The sequence below is a fragment of the Ornithodoros turicata genome, unplaced genomic scaffold (genome assembly GCF_037126465.1).
Source record: "Ornithodoros turicata isolate Travis unplaced genomic scaffold, ASM3712646v1 ctg00001050.1, whole genome shotgun sequence".
Taxonomy (NCBI): Eukaryota; Metazoa; Arthropoda; class Arachnida; order Ixodida; family Argasidae; genus Ornithodoros; species Ornithodoros turicata.
The window spans coordinates 231696-247637 of record NW_026999449.1 but is presented as its reverse complement, the minus strand read 5'-3'; the positions used below and the strand labels follow the sequence as shown (position 1 = coordinate 247637).

Genomic DNA, 15942 nt, shown 5'->3' with positions numbered 1-15942 from the left:
AGCATTACTTCATCTTAAGCGAGAAATAAATAATGTACTCGAGGGCGCGTAGCACTTGTTTAGCGTTATCTCCAAATCTGGTATTTAGTTCTGCTCCAAAATATCTGGTCCAAAGAAGTCGCGTTTGATCAAACTGTTGCCACTCGCATCGCCACAGCACTCGCAGACGCCAAACTGTCCGTATCTTCCATTTCATTTAGTAATAATTCTGGATATAAACGTGATATCGAAGATGTCATCACTTAATTACGTAGTCTGTGTATCCATGCTTAATAGCTATGAGTCCGCGGCCCATACCTGATTCCCTTGACAGAGCCCGCGAAGTAGCGTTTGGTCAAATCATTCATTTTCAAGCGACCAAAGAACAAACAGGAGACAAGATCAGACACAAGTCGCTCTGTTTTGGGACCATCCATTTTGGGACCGTTTTTATTTCTTGTTTACATAAACGACTTGGCTTCATACCTTAACTCTCAAACAATCTTATATGCAGATGACACATCAATCTTTGTTGAGAGTCATGACGTTGTGGACTTGTATGCAAAAGCTAATAACGTTCTTTTAAGGTTAAACACCTGGTTAACTTACAATCAACTCGTAGTCAGTCCAGCCAAATCATCCTATGTCTTATTCAAGCCACCACAAGTGCACATTCGATCACACGGCATATCTCTGGCCCTAGGTGCACATATCATTGAGAGACGTTCGTCAGTTAAACTGTTAGGCTTAGTGTTTGATGAACATCTCTCATGGCATGAACATATTTCGCACATCTGTCAAAAAATATACTCAGGTATATATGCTATTGTCAAACTTCGATATCTCTTTCCCTTATCAGTTCTCAGAACAGTATACATGTCACATATTCAAAGTTATATATCTTATGGCATTGAATGTTATGCATTGACATACCGGTCCACGACACATCCAGTGCGCATAGCCCAGAATAAGGCGCTTCGTGCCATGTTATCGCTATCGCCTCAAGAAAGTGTCTCTTTTGTATATCATGTTTTCAATATACCGTCGGTTCAGGTTTTGCTTATGCGTAGATTGTGTGTAATTGTTTTCAAACTGCGGCACAGTCTAATTTCCGTACCGTTTGTAAGTTTACAGGCCAAGACCTGCGTAATCCCATTAAGGAATCAGGGATCATTTGTCTTGACTTTGCCTAGTATTCGAACCAACTATGGCTACTTTTCTTTCCAGTATTTCGCGGCCAAAGTTTGGAACTCGCTTCCACCTTATATTCATACTTGTAATTCGTTAGTGGTTCTCAGGAAGATGATTCATAATTATTTCATGGGTGAAAGCGCTGTGTAATTGTCGTTGGTGCTTTACATATCAGGTGTTGACTCTTCATGTTGTTGATATTGGTGTTTTCTTCTTTGATTGAAAGGTCCTGGTCCTGTATGAGTCGTTTGTAATACTAATTATTTTTTATTTTTTATTTTGTGTTTCCTAGCGATCACTGTCGTATGTCAGCTTGAGTTGTATTCATACAATATTGGATCAATTCCACGCCTATGGCGTTTGATCCTTCTAATTCGTGCCGTATAATGCATTCAATTTCTTTACCCCATTTTGTATGGCATTACCTCTGTACAGGCTGTAAAATAAAACATTTGAACTGAAAAAAAAAAACTGTTGTTGTTTCGTGTTTGTTCTTTGGTCGCTTGTGGATTTACACCAACAAGCCCAATCTATATACTTCAGACATTTTGCCAAATCGTCGCCCAAGAGGCACTCACTGGCACCAATTTGTCAGTTTCCTCTATTTTAGCTCGTAATAACTCTTGATACCAATTTGATACTGATGGTATCATCATAAAATTACGTAGTCTGTGTATCGTCTGCGGACCGTAGCTGCTGTCCTTGCTGCACTCTTAGAACTCGCATTTAGTGAATTTGTCGTCCAGAAGGCTATAACAGGCGCCAACCTGCCAATTTCATCCGGCAATCTCCCGACATCTGGAAGGTCTCATGCTCGTTCCCACAGTTATACATTACGTCTTATTCTTTATCTTATGCGAATGCTCCCAGGCGTGTTATCGGTGTTGTTATCAGGTCGGGGCGCGAAAAGGGAATTGTTCGCCTCAGATATGTCCTCCTCTCCCTGCCCAGATCTGTTCCTCCTCACGTACTCACGCACCACCCTGTAAACTTAGCTTCCTTGCGTAGTCCTCTGCCATCAGGTCAAGCCGGGATTCAGAGGGGGTGTCCCTGAATGCTGCTCTTGAACACCCAGCTGTTCTTTTTCTCTTTCTCTATGGCTCTCAGAATGTGGCAGGCCAATGCACTCTTTCCGATTCCGGGTTCACCACAAATGACGACTACCTTCTCTTGTGACTCCAACAGGTAATCCTCACGGTAGCTCTCTGCTCCCACCCACGGAAGGTGACTTAAAGAGCCATTTGAACAGATCCACAAGAAAGAATTTCGAAGCCTATCATATTTTAACAGGTGAACAGTTTTCCAACGAAAATGCATTCTGTTTGTGAGGATTTCGTAAGCGTCCCTGTTTTCAAGAACCACGAACTTTTCAAAGCCATTCAAATCCTTCACGTCGTACACTTTTACACCCCTTGCAACAAAAGTGGAAACCGTAGCTCGAGAACATTCATAAAAGGCGAAGGCCTCGTCTTCAGAGTCTAAACTAATCCTGGCGACGTCGACTTCAACCTTCCTCTCCAGTCTTCGGTCCATATAGCAAGCACTAACGTACCGTTCCAGTTTAGAAACCGACGACCCAATTTCGATCAGCTTCGATTCGCATAGTTTCAGGAATGTTGCTGTGCTCAGCAAATCTGCAAAGGTACCTAAATCTATAATGGCTTCCAAGGGTACTCTATGATCTCGGCCTTGAAACTGTATGCAGATTCCTTTTCGTACTTGGTCAATGCATACTCGTGAGATGTTGCTGAAACTAACTTCGGGGACATCGGCAACGTGATGTTTCTTCTCAAAGAAGGCGTCCCGTTGTGCTTCTGTGACGTAGAAGTCTCTGTCTACGTCAGAGACAATGAGGAGGACTCTTGTGCCGTCACGTCACAAACCTGGCTGAGAAGACTGAGTGCCTTGGAAGTTTTTCTTCTATCGTCGCAAGTTAGAATCACAAAGCTGCATTTGTTTTCTATCAACACGTCTTGAAGCTTGAAGTCCCACTGAGAGGCTTCAAAGAATAAATATGGCTGTCCCGTAGACTTGACGGCATCGTTTGCGAGTATCGATGCAGCGACAGTTCTGGACCCGCGAGAATGAGAAGTGGGACATCCTTGAAGTCCCGGTGTCTCTTTGGTTTATCGAAGTTTACTCCGAGCTCCTCTACCTTATCCGCTTTTTGGAGTTTCGTATTTTGGATGTTAATGTTTTCTGCGTCTTTAGCCGACCCGGGTCAGGCGTTCTTGATATATTTGTTCATATCTGGTAGGACAAGTCCTCTGTAGAATTCGAGGAGCTCCGGTGCCTGACCTTCCAGGATGGCGTGTCCTTCTCCTGGACTGCCATGCTGAGCAAGGATGTGCGGCACCCGTACGATGAGCTCCTGCTCAGTGTCGTAATCGAACGCGAGCCCAATTATTTCGTCTAACTTTCCTTTTCTCTCAATGCGATCAAGGACATTTTCGTAGCGCTGTTCCCGTCGAGGTCAGGGGAACAGTAGGGCTTTCCCGTGTTCCTGTACACCAGGTGAAGTGCAAAGAGACAAAGCTCGTGCGCTAGTGTTCCCAGCGCTTCGGAGCTTTCTTCGGGAGTCGCGTCGGTTGATTCTTTCATCTTGGCTGCGACGAAAATTTCTTCTTTGTCATAGTCTGTTATTCCAAGAACGCTCGTTCCACTACATCCCACCATGGGCTGGACGTCGCCCCTGTCGAAGTCGAAGCGGATCCTTACATTATGCGCTGTCGCGGCTACTTGCAGAATAGGTCGGATCAACTCAATGTTGTCGAGTGCGTCATACATGAGGTCCACACTTGTTTCGAAGTCGACACGCTTCGTTTGACAATCTGTTCTGTTTTTCAGGTATTCTACGTAAGAGTCCTCGTATTTCGTAACGAAGAACCGTTGTCGTTGAAGCTCTGATCGCTGAAGCGGATTCAAATCATCTAAGCATCGCTTCTCTCGTTTACTTCTGAACATTCACGCGTGCGAAAGAAGCAAAACATAAATGTAGAAAGCGTTATTCTCCACTGCTCTGTGCATGGCCGATTCGTTGCTATCGGGATGCAGCCATTTCTTCAGGTGTGGTGCCGTCTCAAGGCAGCGTCGCACTTGAAGGTCGTTTCTTTCATCTATTGCCTGGTGCATTTATCTTCGTGTGAGCTCCCATCGTGGTGACTTCTCTTCCTGCATACTAGTTTGAATCGACGCATCCATGCTTGCGACGAAGTGCCTCCTGCAACGAAGTGAGAGTCAAATGAAGCAGGCACGGTGTAAAGGCGGGGCCCCACAGCCTCGATTTGAGCAGCAGCAGCAGAGCTACAGCGACACGAGCGGTCCCATAGCACTGGCCGAGAGCAGCAGCGCTACCGAGCTGCAGAAATTCCCTGCTGCTCTCGTATCCGAATTTTTGGTTGCTGTGGCTGTGCTGCCCTGTTTTGCAGATTTGAGTTAAATAACTTCGTTGCCGTTGTCGTTCGTAAGTAGAGGAGGACGATGTGGGCTCTCGGGGACCTTAAATAGCGTGTGAGCCAATGATTGGGTAATATTTTTTGTTTGTTATGTTGCTGTTGTTGAATGGAGCGAAGCGCTCCGACCAGTTCCATAACGAAGTTTGAAGTGAGCAAGCTTTCGTTTGTTCCATCCTACAGTTGGCAATACAAGAAGTTTGAAGTGTTGGAAAAGTCGTGGGTCCATTCTTGAATATTATTGGTGCCGAAACCCGGGACGTCGACTCGGTGACATACCGAAACGATCGATTCGAGGACCTGCTGACTTGGGAAATCTACTATCGAAGGTTCATCAACGGCCAGCACTGATGGAACGTCTGAAGGTCAAGCGAGGAGCGCGACGTGGACAGTCAACGAAGATTATCAATGAGGTGGTGGCTGCCCTCGCAGACACGGGAACTACGGCACATACGTACGAGTCACTGTTGGAGAGACTTCTTACGACCAGCAGAGAAATCGGTCAACTCGACACGGAGCTGGAAGCGTTGGTGGCGACTGAGAGCCTCGCTGAAGAGTACTCTATGGTCCTGGAATACGAGGATCGCATCGCTCACACGACAGCGCTGTTGAAGGCGAAGATTGCGGAGTTAACGGAAGGTGACCGCAGACCTCCTACGGCCTCTGCAGTAACCGAAGAGGGAACAAGAGATAGGTCAAAGAGGATAAAGCTACCCAAGCTACAGCTACAGACCTTCCGTGGAGATCTGGATCGATGGCTCCCTTTCTGGGAACAATTCTGCGAAGCGGTGCACGAAAACGACGATCTCACAAAAAGTGAGAAATTTCAATACCTGCGGACGCTCTTGTCTGGACCACCCGCTGCCGCTATAGCTGGTCTGCAAGCTTCGGAGGCGTGCTACGAGGACGCTGTCAAGATACTAACCCATCGATTTGGGGACCGGAAATGGATCACCCAGGACCACCTTGCGAAGCTCTGGACTCTCCCAGCGGTGACGTCACCAAGTGATGTCAGAGGGCTTCGACGGCTGTACGATCACACGCAGGCTCATATCCGTGGTCTGCGAGCTCTGGGAGTTGCCAACTCAGCGTACGCTGCTTTGCTGGTGGACATCCTTCTCAAGGCACTACCCAGCGACATCACACTGGAGTACTATCGCCGATCAGCACGTGCAACAGCAACCGCTGTTCAACAGGACAGTGCATCGGGAGATGGTCAACTAGAAGTACAGCACGAGACCTCGTACACCGAAAAGGAGTTAGAGAGAGTACTGGACTTCCTGCGTATCGAAGTGGAAAGCCGTGAGAAGTCCGGTATGGTCAGCACGAACAGAGACGGGCCACCCAGAGGTGGAACCCTGGGAAAGAGTCTACGGAAAGAGAAGAACGTCCCAGCCGCGGCCGTACTGCAGTCATTAGCGAAAGCCACGTCAAAGTGCATCTTCTGCGACTCGGAAGACCACAGCAGTGGAGATTGCAACACACCCATTGAAATGGAACGAAAGAAGAAGGTACTCGCGACGGACGGCCGCTGCTTCAGGTGTACCGTCAAGGGGCACCGAGCTAAGGACTGTAGGCGAAAAGTCACATGCTTAACATGCAAGGGGAAACACGTGACCTCCATGTGCGACCCTAAATGGTCGGGAAGCTCGTCCACGAAAGCGAAAGAAGTTGACACAGTTGCCATGCACGCAGCAACCCAGTAAACCACCGATGTCCCATGGACGTCCTGAAAAGATCCCGAAGTCCTGATCCGCGAAAAATGTCCCAATGATGTAAATAAGACGTCATTCGAAACGTCCTAGCGTTGTCTAGCCAGGATGTATTTTAATGATATCGCTGGGACTTCGAAATGGCGTCCCGATCGGATGTTGATTTAGAAGTAGAATACAAACATACTTTCGATGCTCATTATCTTTTTGTATCCTTATGATAACGTTCAACAGCGTGCAGCAAGAAACTAAAACAGTGACACAAATTTTTATCCGTGTTACCGAAGTGGCAACACACAAAAATTATTCATCTGAATTTACAAAGAAACTCCCGACATGGTCCGAGCTTAGCAGATGTACCACAGTATCTAGCTTCTGTTTCCTTTTACTGTAGTGCTAATAAAGGTAGTTGGGAAGGCCGAGAAGACCTCGATATCTCTTGCAATATCTCCATGTAGAACGGAACACACACAACTACATCTCCAGATGTGCTTCCCTGCCGGAACGAGAAGACATAACATCATTGAATTGTCGCCACAATTCCAACGAGATCCAAATACAAATCAGACAGTCAATTCGTTCATTATGTAGCCGTCAGGTACAAGTTCCTCACTGACAGAATCAGGGTTTTTGAAGAGAAGCTATACCTTCGCGACATCATGTTCCACTACGTTGTGTGGCGAAGACCGTACCCACGGAATAAAGAAGCAATTCAATGAATTGGCTCAATGGATATAAATGCTAAACGCTGATTTCCACTTGATTTAATGTAATCCAACATGTTTTGTACACACTGCACCAGTTCAAAGAATGCGAAACCAATTGAAGGAATTGGCCTAGAGTATCAATAAAACAACAACTTTATTTCTAAGGTTAATAATGAGGAGTTTCGTCGCTAGTGTGGATACCCGAGCCCACTGGCATAAAATGCGATGAAATGTGCCCCCTCACCATAAGGATCGAAGTCCTGACGTGTCTAAAAAGACCAAAAAAGCTCTCATCACGGAGTGTTGATGGGCTGGATTTCACCAGGGGCCAAGCAATTTTCATAGAGATAGAAAGGGTGAAATTCCAACTGACTAAGGATCTGAGACAGCGCGGTTCGGGAAGGTTGGTAGCATGGACAAATAAGAAGAATGTGCCCAGGCCCCCAACGGCACCGTAGTGACATCATCGGTCAGAATAGATCAGATATGCATAGAGATTCCAACTGAGCACTGCACATGCCACTTGAGGTGGCGGTTGATACCGCGGCGTCTTTTAGCCATCCAGTGATGGTTTAACCCCATCAGAGTGACATCGCGGTGTTTCGCGATGGGTTCCCGTGTCTAATATCTTGGCCTGCAGCGGCGATATCGGGATGCTGTTTCTTGTGAGGAATTTCCCTTCCATCCCCCTACGCGTGCACCTTGCGGCTTGTGAGAAATCCTGGCGGTTGTCCAGATATTTGAAAATTCTAGGCAACCGTCGGTGCTTCTGACACCTTCAAAGTCTTGTAAATCCCGCCCGGACTGTTGGATCGAGACCAAAATTCAGGTCCGAACGGGCCTGGATTAGCTGTGTGATCGCGCAAATCACACAGGAACTGATCTGTAGTGGTTTCGAACTCGTAGGCGGAGACGCGTTAGTAAAATTCGTTTTTCCGAACTTCAGTGCCCTTGTTGGAAAGAAGTTCGCCTCGGACAGGGTTCATACTTGGAGAACCCACTGTTCTCGACGCGGAGCACGTGATAAAATTCACCGCGTCTCTCTAAATTTAGCAGTTCTCGAGTTAGAGGATTCCGCGTTCACACTCCTCCCAATACATGGGACCAGCGGCTTCCCCCCCCCCCAAAAAAAAGCCTTCCCGTTGCTGCCACATGGTCATGTTTGCCTTCGTTATGAAGGTCTCAATGTGCTCTTTCCAACAGCGGTTGTCCCGCAGGCGCGCGATGTTCCATTCTCCCGATATCGGCTTAAAGGAGCAGTCTAGAGGCCCACAACTTTGTCTCTGGTTTTGGTCAGTATGGAATGTTAGGCGGCCGAAAACAGTTTTCCCACAATTTGTACAACCGTAGCGAAATTGGGACGCCTGAAATAGCTCCCCGAACCTCCCGTGCGCGAAACACCCTCCTTTGCCTTCACGATAGGCACGTGATGAGCCCCACCACACGCGTCACATGTGACGCAAGTGGTGAGGACGCTCCTCATTGGACCTGCAATCACATGATCGAGGTGAGCAACATCGCGCAGGCCAGAGCGTCTGCTGCCGCTTCGGAGACGCCATGCGTTCTCCGGCCACGTGATGTCCGAAATGGAGGGTTTGAAGGCTGTGCACGACACAACCACAATTTTTTGGGACCGTAGATACCACGGGAAGAACGAGTGGTGCAGCCCGAAATTAACTGCGCTTGTACAGCGAAAATCCCGTGCTTCTCGACAGTATGCAGCCTGTCCGACAGTTTTCACCACGCAGTTGGTTCAGTGGCTAACAGGTGGCGCCACAATACCGCCGCCATCCCTTGCTTTCTGCTACTGTGAATTTTGAGATTGCACAGAAGCCACGGATATAGTATTACTCTTGTGATTGTAATCTTATTCTCTCAGGCTACATATATGCTTTGTTTTTTGTTTTTTTAGAAAACGTGGTATAAATCATATAAAGAATAGAAGTCCACAAGAAACAGCTCGCAATGTTCGTAGCAGACGGTTTTTCCTGCGAACGAATGAGGGGCTCTCTACCACCAACGTCACAGTAGAGTGGGTGTGGTCTGCAGTTGGAGCGCTCCGGCCTGTCACCGGGCAGCGATTTTCCAAATTAATTGCACCGTGGTGAAACAACTTTGGACAGAAATATTTTGTGGGAATGCTTTTCACATACTGCTTTACAAGATGACAGCAGTTTTTGGCCATGTTAGATACCACTTTAATGCTCCTGCATGACGAGCTGCGAGGCTGGCTAGAGCCACCCTGAAACGCTTCCCACTTTTCGGTGTCGTAAGTCGATTACCCGATGTCCGATTTAGTCGAAATTTTGTGTGCGCGTGCTCTGTTCCCTGCTCTACAACTTTCCAATTGAGACCAGCCGTCGATTTCCAGTGGTTAAGACGTCATTCTCGAAATTCCTGACACCGACCACCGTTCACCGATTTTTGTCCCTGTCTTCAGGCTTGAAGCCCAGGCGGATCCGACTTCCTTTTAATGGGCACACGCACTCGACATGGGAAACGCGTAGAAACTTACCGCATCTTTCTATCCCTCTCGGTTCTCGAGTTAGGACACCATGGCAACGGCGGTTCTCTGATACATGGGCCTGGGGCATTTTTTTCGATATCGGGTTCTTGCTGGCGTAGGAAGGTGATTGAGATGTGTTTTTGAAGAGGAAAACGTCCTCTTTCCGATAGCGTTTTTCCCGTCTTCGCGCGACTTTTCGTTCCCTTGCTACATTCCGAGGAGCGCCTGGGCGCTGGGGCATGGCGGCATGGCCTGGCGGGCAGGTGGCCTTCCAGCCGTTTCTGCGCTGCGGGCGGCGTCCATTTCGCTTGCAAGCTTCATTGCGTTCGCGCGCCTTTTTCTGGCTCCCGTTGTCTCGCGTTCCGTCGTTGCTCTGGTGCCCTGGACTGCTGTGAATGTGTTTTTATGCCCTACTAGTGTTGCCTGGGGGTGCTTTTATGTGTGCACCCTGGAAGATAGGTCCAGAAGCCTTGCGATTTCTTATATTAAAGGTTAGTTCTATGTTTGTACGATTCGTGCAAATTTTGTTTGGTATCATTCCTAGCGTGTGGGTTCTATTACTTTATGCTAGCAGTGTGATTATTACCCTTTTGATTCCTATTACGCTATGCTTTATCTTTCAGCTAAGTGTACTCGTGACCCTACCAGCACTTTTCAAGGTGAAGATGCAACATCGTCAGTGGCCCCGTTACTAATGTCTAATCTATGAATTTCAGATACTTTCGACGTATTCACTGCGGTGAACAACGCCGTTGGGACAGCACACTCACGACGTGGGAAGGTCACAGAAATGTTGAAAGACATCAGGTAAGTTACGCTAAAGTGCGTTTCAGAGCTCTTCAGTGACTTGTGTTTACTGCGAAACAGATTGGGCATACGCTTCACTCGTGCAACTTCGTCATGTGCTCCACGGCTTTACGGCTGTGCCACTGTATGTAAAAAATGCTGAGTGATTTTAATAAAGAATTTGCAGGGAAGTACAATGTGTCGCACCTTGTTGACTCTTTTACAGATGTGTGGAAACGTCGTAGCGGATGAATGTGAATTATGGATCTCCAAGTGGCGTCGCCCGCGTCATTTTCAAGATTTTACCCGTTTTGAAGGTACGTAGTGAATGTGCGAGGCATTCACGTTCCTACTACGTGGTTATCCATGCGTTTCCCGTCTTCGCAGGCAATAGGGCTGTTGATAGGGAGAATGCTAGGCTACTGCAGACTGCAACCATAGGCGCTGTGTCTAAAGGTATGCGTATACGTCGATGCGTACTTCACAGTGACATTTTGCTGTAGCAGTGTTTTTGAAATTACATTTCTTGCAGGTTAAGCTCACATGACGCGGCAGGGAAGGGAGTCCGTGGCGAAAAGTGAATATAGCCGAAGTTGGATAGCGTTAATTTTTGCGCACGAAAGGCAAGCTGGACACATCGCAAATCTCCAGTTGTACGAAACACAGTGCAGCATGGTCGTCGGTTATGCCAGTGCTTCAACATATGTTTCAGCGTCGCACTTCGGACATTGCGAGCATATACCTTTAAGTTTTTCCTCTTGTGGACCGATGCTGTGTGTGTTCATGGACATCATGTTTTCAAAGACATGTAAGTTCTCAATAATAATGCGAAAAAAATGCTGGTCATGTTACGCTGTGATATAATACCTGGTGAGGTAATACGATGCTATGACGCTCAGTTTCATACGATATAAAGTGTTTGATCTAATGTTGCTTGTTTGTGCCACTGATACGCACTGCTGTGCGGCGTTGATGTAATGTTCAGAGAACGCCAGTAAGCCTGGCTAAGGCACGGGAAAAAGGTCCACTAGAGGTCCGTAAAAGGTCGTCATTGACGTACTATGGACTTCCTTGGGACGTGCGAGGATGTTATTTTGGCAGTTCTGAGTACGTCCCAAGTATGTCAAAATTATGTTTCAGGATGTCCTCAGGATGTCTTCATTGTCCTGAGGGTAACATCATGTAGACGTCCTTGGGACATCGGTGGTTTACTGGGAAGCTCCGATCGAGACAGGGTCAGTGCCACGGTACTTTTGCAGACGTTCCGCTCATGGGTCATCGCTGACAATCAATCCGCATATATCCGAGGTATTTTCGACGGCGGCAGTCAGAAAACGTTCGTTCGAGAAGATGTGTCACGGCAGCTGGGGCTACCGGTACTGGATGAAGTAACCGTGCGACTGAACACATTTGGGGACCCAGAAACGTCAGTAAGTTCACACAGAAGAAGACTGGTCCAGGTGCGTTTGCGGAGCCAGTACGATCAGAAAGAGCATCTGATTGAAGCCGTAGAAATTCCTTTCATCTGTAAGGACCTGGCAGAAGCCACGGCAAATGATAGCTTCGTGGACGCCATCAGAAGGGAGGACGGTTCCATTGCCGACGAAATGTTCTTCCCAGGGGCGAAAGCCGAAGCAGGAATCTGTCTTCTGATTGGAGCGGATCAGATGTGGAGGTTCCTAAAGTCCGATGTGCGACGATCAGGGGCGGGCGACCGTACCGTTGCGGTGAACACGCAGTTAGGCTGGACGTTCCAAGGTCCCACCGCTGTCCTGTCGTTAGTCACCGGAGACGTCACGCTTACCTGCGCGTTACACGTGGAGGCAAGCACCGAGGAAAGGCCGTTTGATCTCCGAATGTTCTGGGAGCTGGAAGGTCTTGGGATAACAGACTGCGCAAATGACCAGCGCTCAGAGGACGACGCAGTGTGGCTACGTTTCAAGGACACCATACAAAAGGAGGACGGCCGATATAAAGTGAGTTTGCCGTGGAAGACTGGCAGTGCCACACTGAGGGACAACCGGGAAGTAGCTGAGCGTAGGCTGAGAAGCCTGATGAAGAGACTTCGTTCGAACAAAACTCTTCTGCTGGAGTACGATTGTGCGATGAGGAAGTACCTCAACGACGGACATGCAGAGGTAGTTACCGAAGCGGAGCAAGCACCAACAGAGCATATTTACTATATGCCACACCAGGCGGTTGTCCGGGAGAATTCAACGACAACGAAGCTCAGAGTTGTCTTTGAAGCGTCCTCGCATGCCCCGGGGACCGCATCTCTGAACGCGCATCTCGAAAAGGGACCGAAGCTAAACACGGAACTACTGCCGCTGCTGCTGCGCTTTCGGACGGTCAAGGTCGCTCTGGTGGTGGACATTGCCAAAGCGTTCCTCCAGATTGTAGTCAGGGAAGAGGATCGTGACGCACTTCGTTTCCTGTGGTGTAACGAAACGCCGAAGGAAGATGGTCAGTGGCCAAACGTGGAAGTCTGGAGAATGACAAGAGTACCGTTCGGTACAACCTCCAGTCCTTTCCTTTTGTCGGCGACAATACGGTACCATCTAAAGAATGTGGAAGAGCACCTACAGGAAACGGCAGCGCATCTTGCAAATTCCTTTTATGTGGATGATCTATTGACTGGCGCTTCAAGCGAGGATGAAGCTGAACAACTGTACAAGGACGCGAATACCGTCACGAGGGCGGCTGGGATGGAGTTAAGAAAGTGGGCATCGAATTCCCCGGTTCTCAATCGCCTCTTCGCAGATCACGAGCCACTCTTAGAAGAGCACTACGCTGCGACCATAGAAACAGGACTTTTGGGATTACGGTGGAATCGACACACTGACAGCATCAAGCTCGCGGAATGCAGGCCACCCAACATCACGTCGGCGGGCAACACGAAACGGTTGGTGCTACAGCTCTAAGCCTCGATTTTCGACCCACTTGATGTTGCCAGTCCATTCACGATACGGGCTCGCATGCTCTTCCAGCGCATCTGGCAGCATGGTATAAATTGGGACGACGAACTACCTGAAGAAATAGTTTTGGAGTGGAAGCGCTGGTGCGAGGAACTGCCGGACATCGCAAGAATCGAAATACCTCGGTATGTGAGCCAAGGGGTTGAAGACATTGCGAACGCAATCCAGGTGCACGTCTTCACGGACGCCAGTCAGTCGGCTTACGGAGCCACCGTATACCTGCGCACAGAGGACGTCAATGGAAAGGTCGTGGTCACGCTGATGGTTGCTAAAGCACGAGTTGCGCCGCTAAAAACACTGACCCTACCCCGCCTAGAGCTCATGGGAGCTCAAATAGGATGTAGGCTGGCCAAAAGCCTTTTGGACAAGAGATAAACTGATGTTCTGAGGCTGGAACAACAATAGACTGAGAGTGAGTGGCTGGTTTGTCGTCCCTTCAGATGACGCACCCCGAAAGTCACTGGAGAGGCGTGTTAGCTTAGCTCAATTGGTAGGGCCCTGGACCGGCAATGCAGAAGATGTGGGATCGATCCCTACAGCTGGCTAACCTTTTCAGTGACTTTCATCTTTCATCGTTCAGCCTTTTGGGTTCGCTCTCTCACCTTCCCCTCCAGCTAATCTTCTGGACAGACTCGAACATCGTACTCTGTTGGATTAAAGGATCGGCACTGCGGTGGAAGCAGTTTGTACGCAACAGGGTGACAGAAATTCAAACTGCAACTGATCCAGCTGCTTGGAGGCACTGTCCAGGGGAGCAAAATCCAGCGGACCTGCTCACAAGAGGTGAAAGCATGGAGAAACTGCTACACAGCAAGATATGGTTCAGAGGCCCTGCATGGTTGTCGGAGTCGGCGGAGTTATGGCCCAGCGGCACGCACGAACCGCAGGTGAACGAAGAGACTGTAGAAGCAGAACGGGTTAAGATACAAGTGCTCTTCGTGGACACTGACACTCCTACTTCCAGCCTACTGAGGCTAGAGAACTACAGTAGTTGGTATTTCGTGTTGAGGCTCACAGCATGGATTCGCCGCTTTGCAGACCGTTGCAGGCGAAAGAAGAGGCGGCAAGGGCCCCTAACTGCTAATGAGGTTCATGAGGCGGAGGTCCATTGGGTTAGAGGCACAAAGGTCCGAGTACTACAAGGAGCTACAGGAGCTCGCAGATGGGGGCATGGTGAGCCAGAAGTCTCCGATCGCCCTCTTGCAGCCATTTCTGGACCAGGATGATATTTTAAGGATCTGGGGACGGTTGCAGCACTCGACATTGCCAACGGACGTAATTCATCCGGTGCTCCTCCCGCACGGACACAGAGTAACCGAACTGATCGTTGAGGCGGCTCATCGACGGCTTCTCCACGGGGGTGTACAAGACACCATAACCGAAGTGCGAGAGCGATACTGGGTACAGCGATGCCGGCAACTAGTCAAGAAAGTTCTCTTTCGATGCAACGCATGCAAACGACACCGGGTAAAGCCAGCGTCGGCACCTGTTGCACCACTGCCCAGCGAGCGGGTGACTGAGAACCGGCCATTCCAAGTGGTTGGGATATATTTCGCGGGACCACTGATCATCACACCAGCAGGTGGAGGCAACAAGAAGTCTTACATAGCGCTATTTACATGCGCAGTCACCCGTGCGGTGCACTTGGAACTAGTATCGGATATGACGACTCAAAGTTTTCTCCTGGCGTTCAAACGTTTCACTTCCCGGCGAGGGCTTCCATCGGTTATCTACAGCGACAACGCCGCAACCTTCAAGAAGGCCGAGAAGCAAGTGTGGAAAGCACTGAAAGACCCAGCCTTCCAGGACCACCTCACCACCGTAGGAATTAATTGGAAATATATCGTCGAACGCGCGCCCTGGTGGGGCGGTTTCTGGGAGCGACTGGTGAGAAGTGTCAAGACTGCGCTAAGAAGGACTCTCGGGAGGAACTGCTTCAGCTTCGAGGAGCTCACCACTGTTTTACATGGCGTAGAGGCAGTCATCAACTCTCGCCCTCTGACGGCTGTGAACGATACACCAGAAGACACCGGCCCACTTCCTGGTAGGGAAGCGGGTGACTTCTTTGCCACCTTTCCACATCAACCTTCAGGGGCCGACCACAGACACGCGGGCGTACTGGAAGCTTCATCAACAACTACTAGATTGTTTTTGGAAACGTTGGAGAACTGAATATCTTCTGCAGCTGCGGTCCGCCCATAGTGTCAAATCCACCGGTGGAACGACACCGCTTCGCGTCGGGGACCTGGTCATAGTGCACAATGAAAAGCTGCCCCGGCACATGTGGAAGACAGGACTGGTTGTGGAGCTGTTTCCCGGAAGAGATCGTAACGTCCGTGCGTGCGCTGTAAGATTGACTGATGGGACAGTGCTACGGAGACCAATTCAGTTGCTGTATCCATTAGAGGTTTATTGACTTAGTTATCGTGTGTTAGTAGTTTCACAAGAAAAATGAGACTTCTCATTTTGCCGGGGAGGATTTTGCAGATTTGAGTTAAATACCTTCGTTGTCGTTGTCGTTCGTAAGTAGAGGAGGACGATGTCGGCTCTCGGGGACCTTAAATAGCGTGTGAGCCAATGATTGGGTAATATTTTTTGTTTGTTATGTTGCTGTTGTTGAATGGAGCGAGGCGC

The 15942-nt window shown here is 48.8% G+C and overlaps 3 protein-coding genes and 1 long non-coding RNA gene across 5 annotated transcripts; all 4 read left to right on the top strand.

Annotated features, from left to right (window-relative positions):
* The first annotated feature begins 4972 nt into the window (after positions 1–4972).
* On the top strand, positions 4973–6328 carry LOC135376179 (uncharacterized). The gene has a single exon (XM_064608775.1). It carries the CDS (start codon positions 4973–4975, stop codon positions 6326–6328), a length of 1356 nt encoding a protein of 451 aa, XP_064464845.1.
* Positions 6329–10306: 3978 nt separating this feature from the next.
* On the top strand, positions 10307–11097 carry LOC135376184 (uncharacterized). 2 transcript variants are annotated; one of them, XR_010417568.1, is made up of 3 exons: positions 10307–10354; positions 10560–10789; positions 10866–11097. It is a non-coding gene; the product is annotated as an uncharacterized LOC135376184 (long non-coding RNA). The 2 variants fall into 2 exon arrangements; XR_010417567.1 differs by lacking the exon at positions 10307–10354 and adding an exon at positions 10434–10478.
* An 843-nt stretch (positions 11098–11940) lies between these two features.
* On the top strand, positions 11941–13254 carry LOC135376177 (uncharacterized). Its single transcript, XM_064608774.1, has one exon. It carries the CDS (start codon positions 11941–11943, stop codon positions 13252–13254), a length of 1314 nt encoding a protein of 437 aa, XP_064464844.1.
* A 1137-nt stretch (positions 13255–14391) lies between these two features.
* Positions 14392–15480, top strand: LOC135376176 (uncharacterized). Its single transcript, XM_064608773.1, has one exon. It carries the CDS (start codon positions 14392–14394, stop codon positions 15478–15480), a length of 1089 nt encoding a protein of 362 aa, XP_064464843.1.
* The last annotated feature ends 462 nt before the right edge of the window (positions 15481–15942 follow it).

Excerpts from the sequence above, each read along its gene's own strand:
- LOC135376179 (XM_064608775.1), top strand. The coding sequence starts at position 4,973 with ATGGAACGTCTGAAGGTCAAGCGAGGAGCGCGACGTGGACAGTCAACG.
- LOC135376177 (XM_064608774.1), top strand. The coding sequence starts at position 11,941 with ATGTTCTTCCCAGGGGCGAAAGCCGAAGCAGGAATCTGTCTTCTGATT.
- LOC135376176 (XM_064608773.1), top strand. The coding sequence starts at position 14,392 with ATGAGGTTCATGAGGCGGAGGTCCATTGGGTTAGAGGCACAAAGGTCC.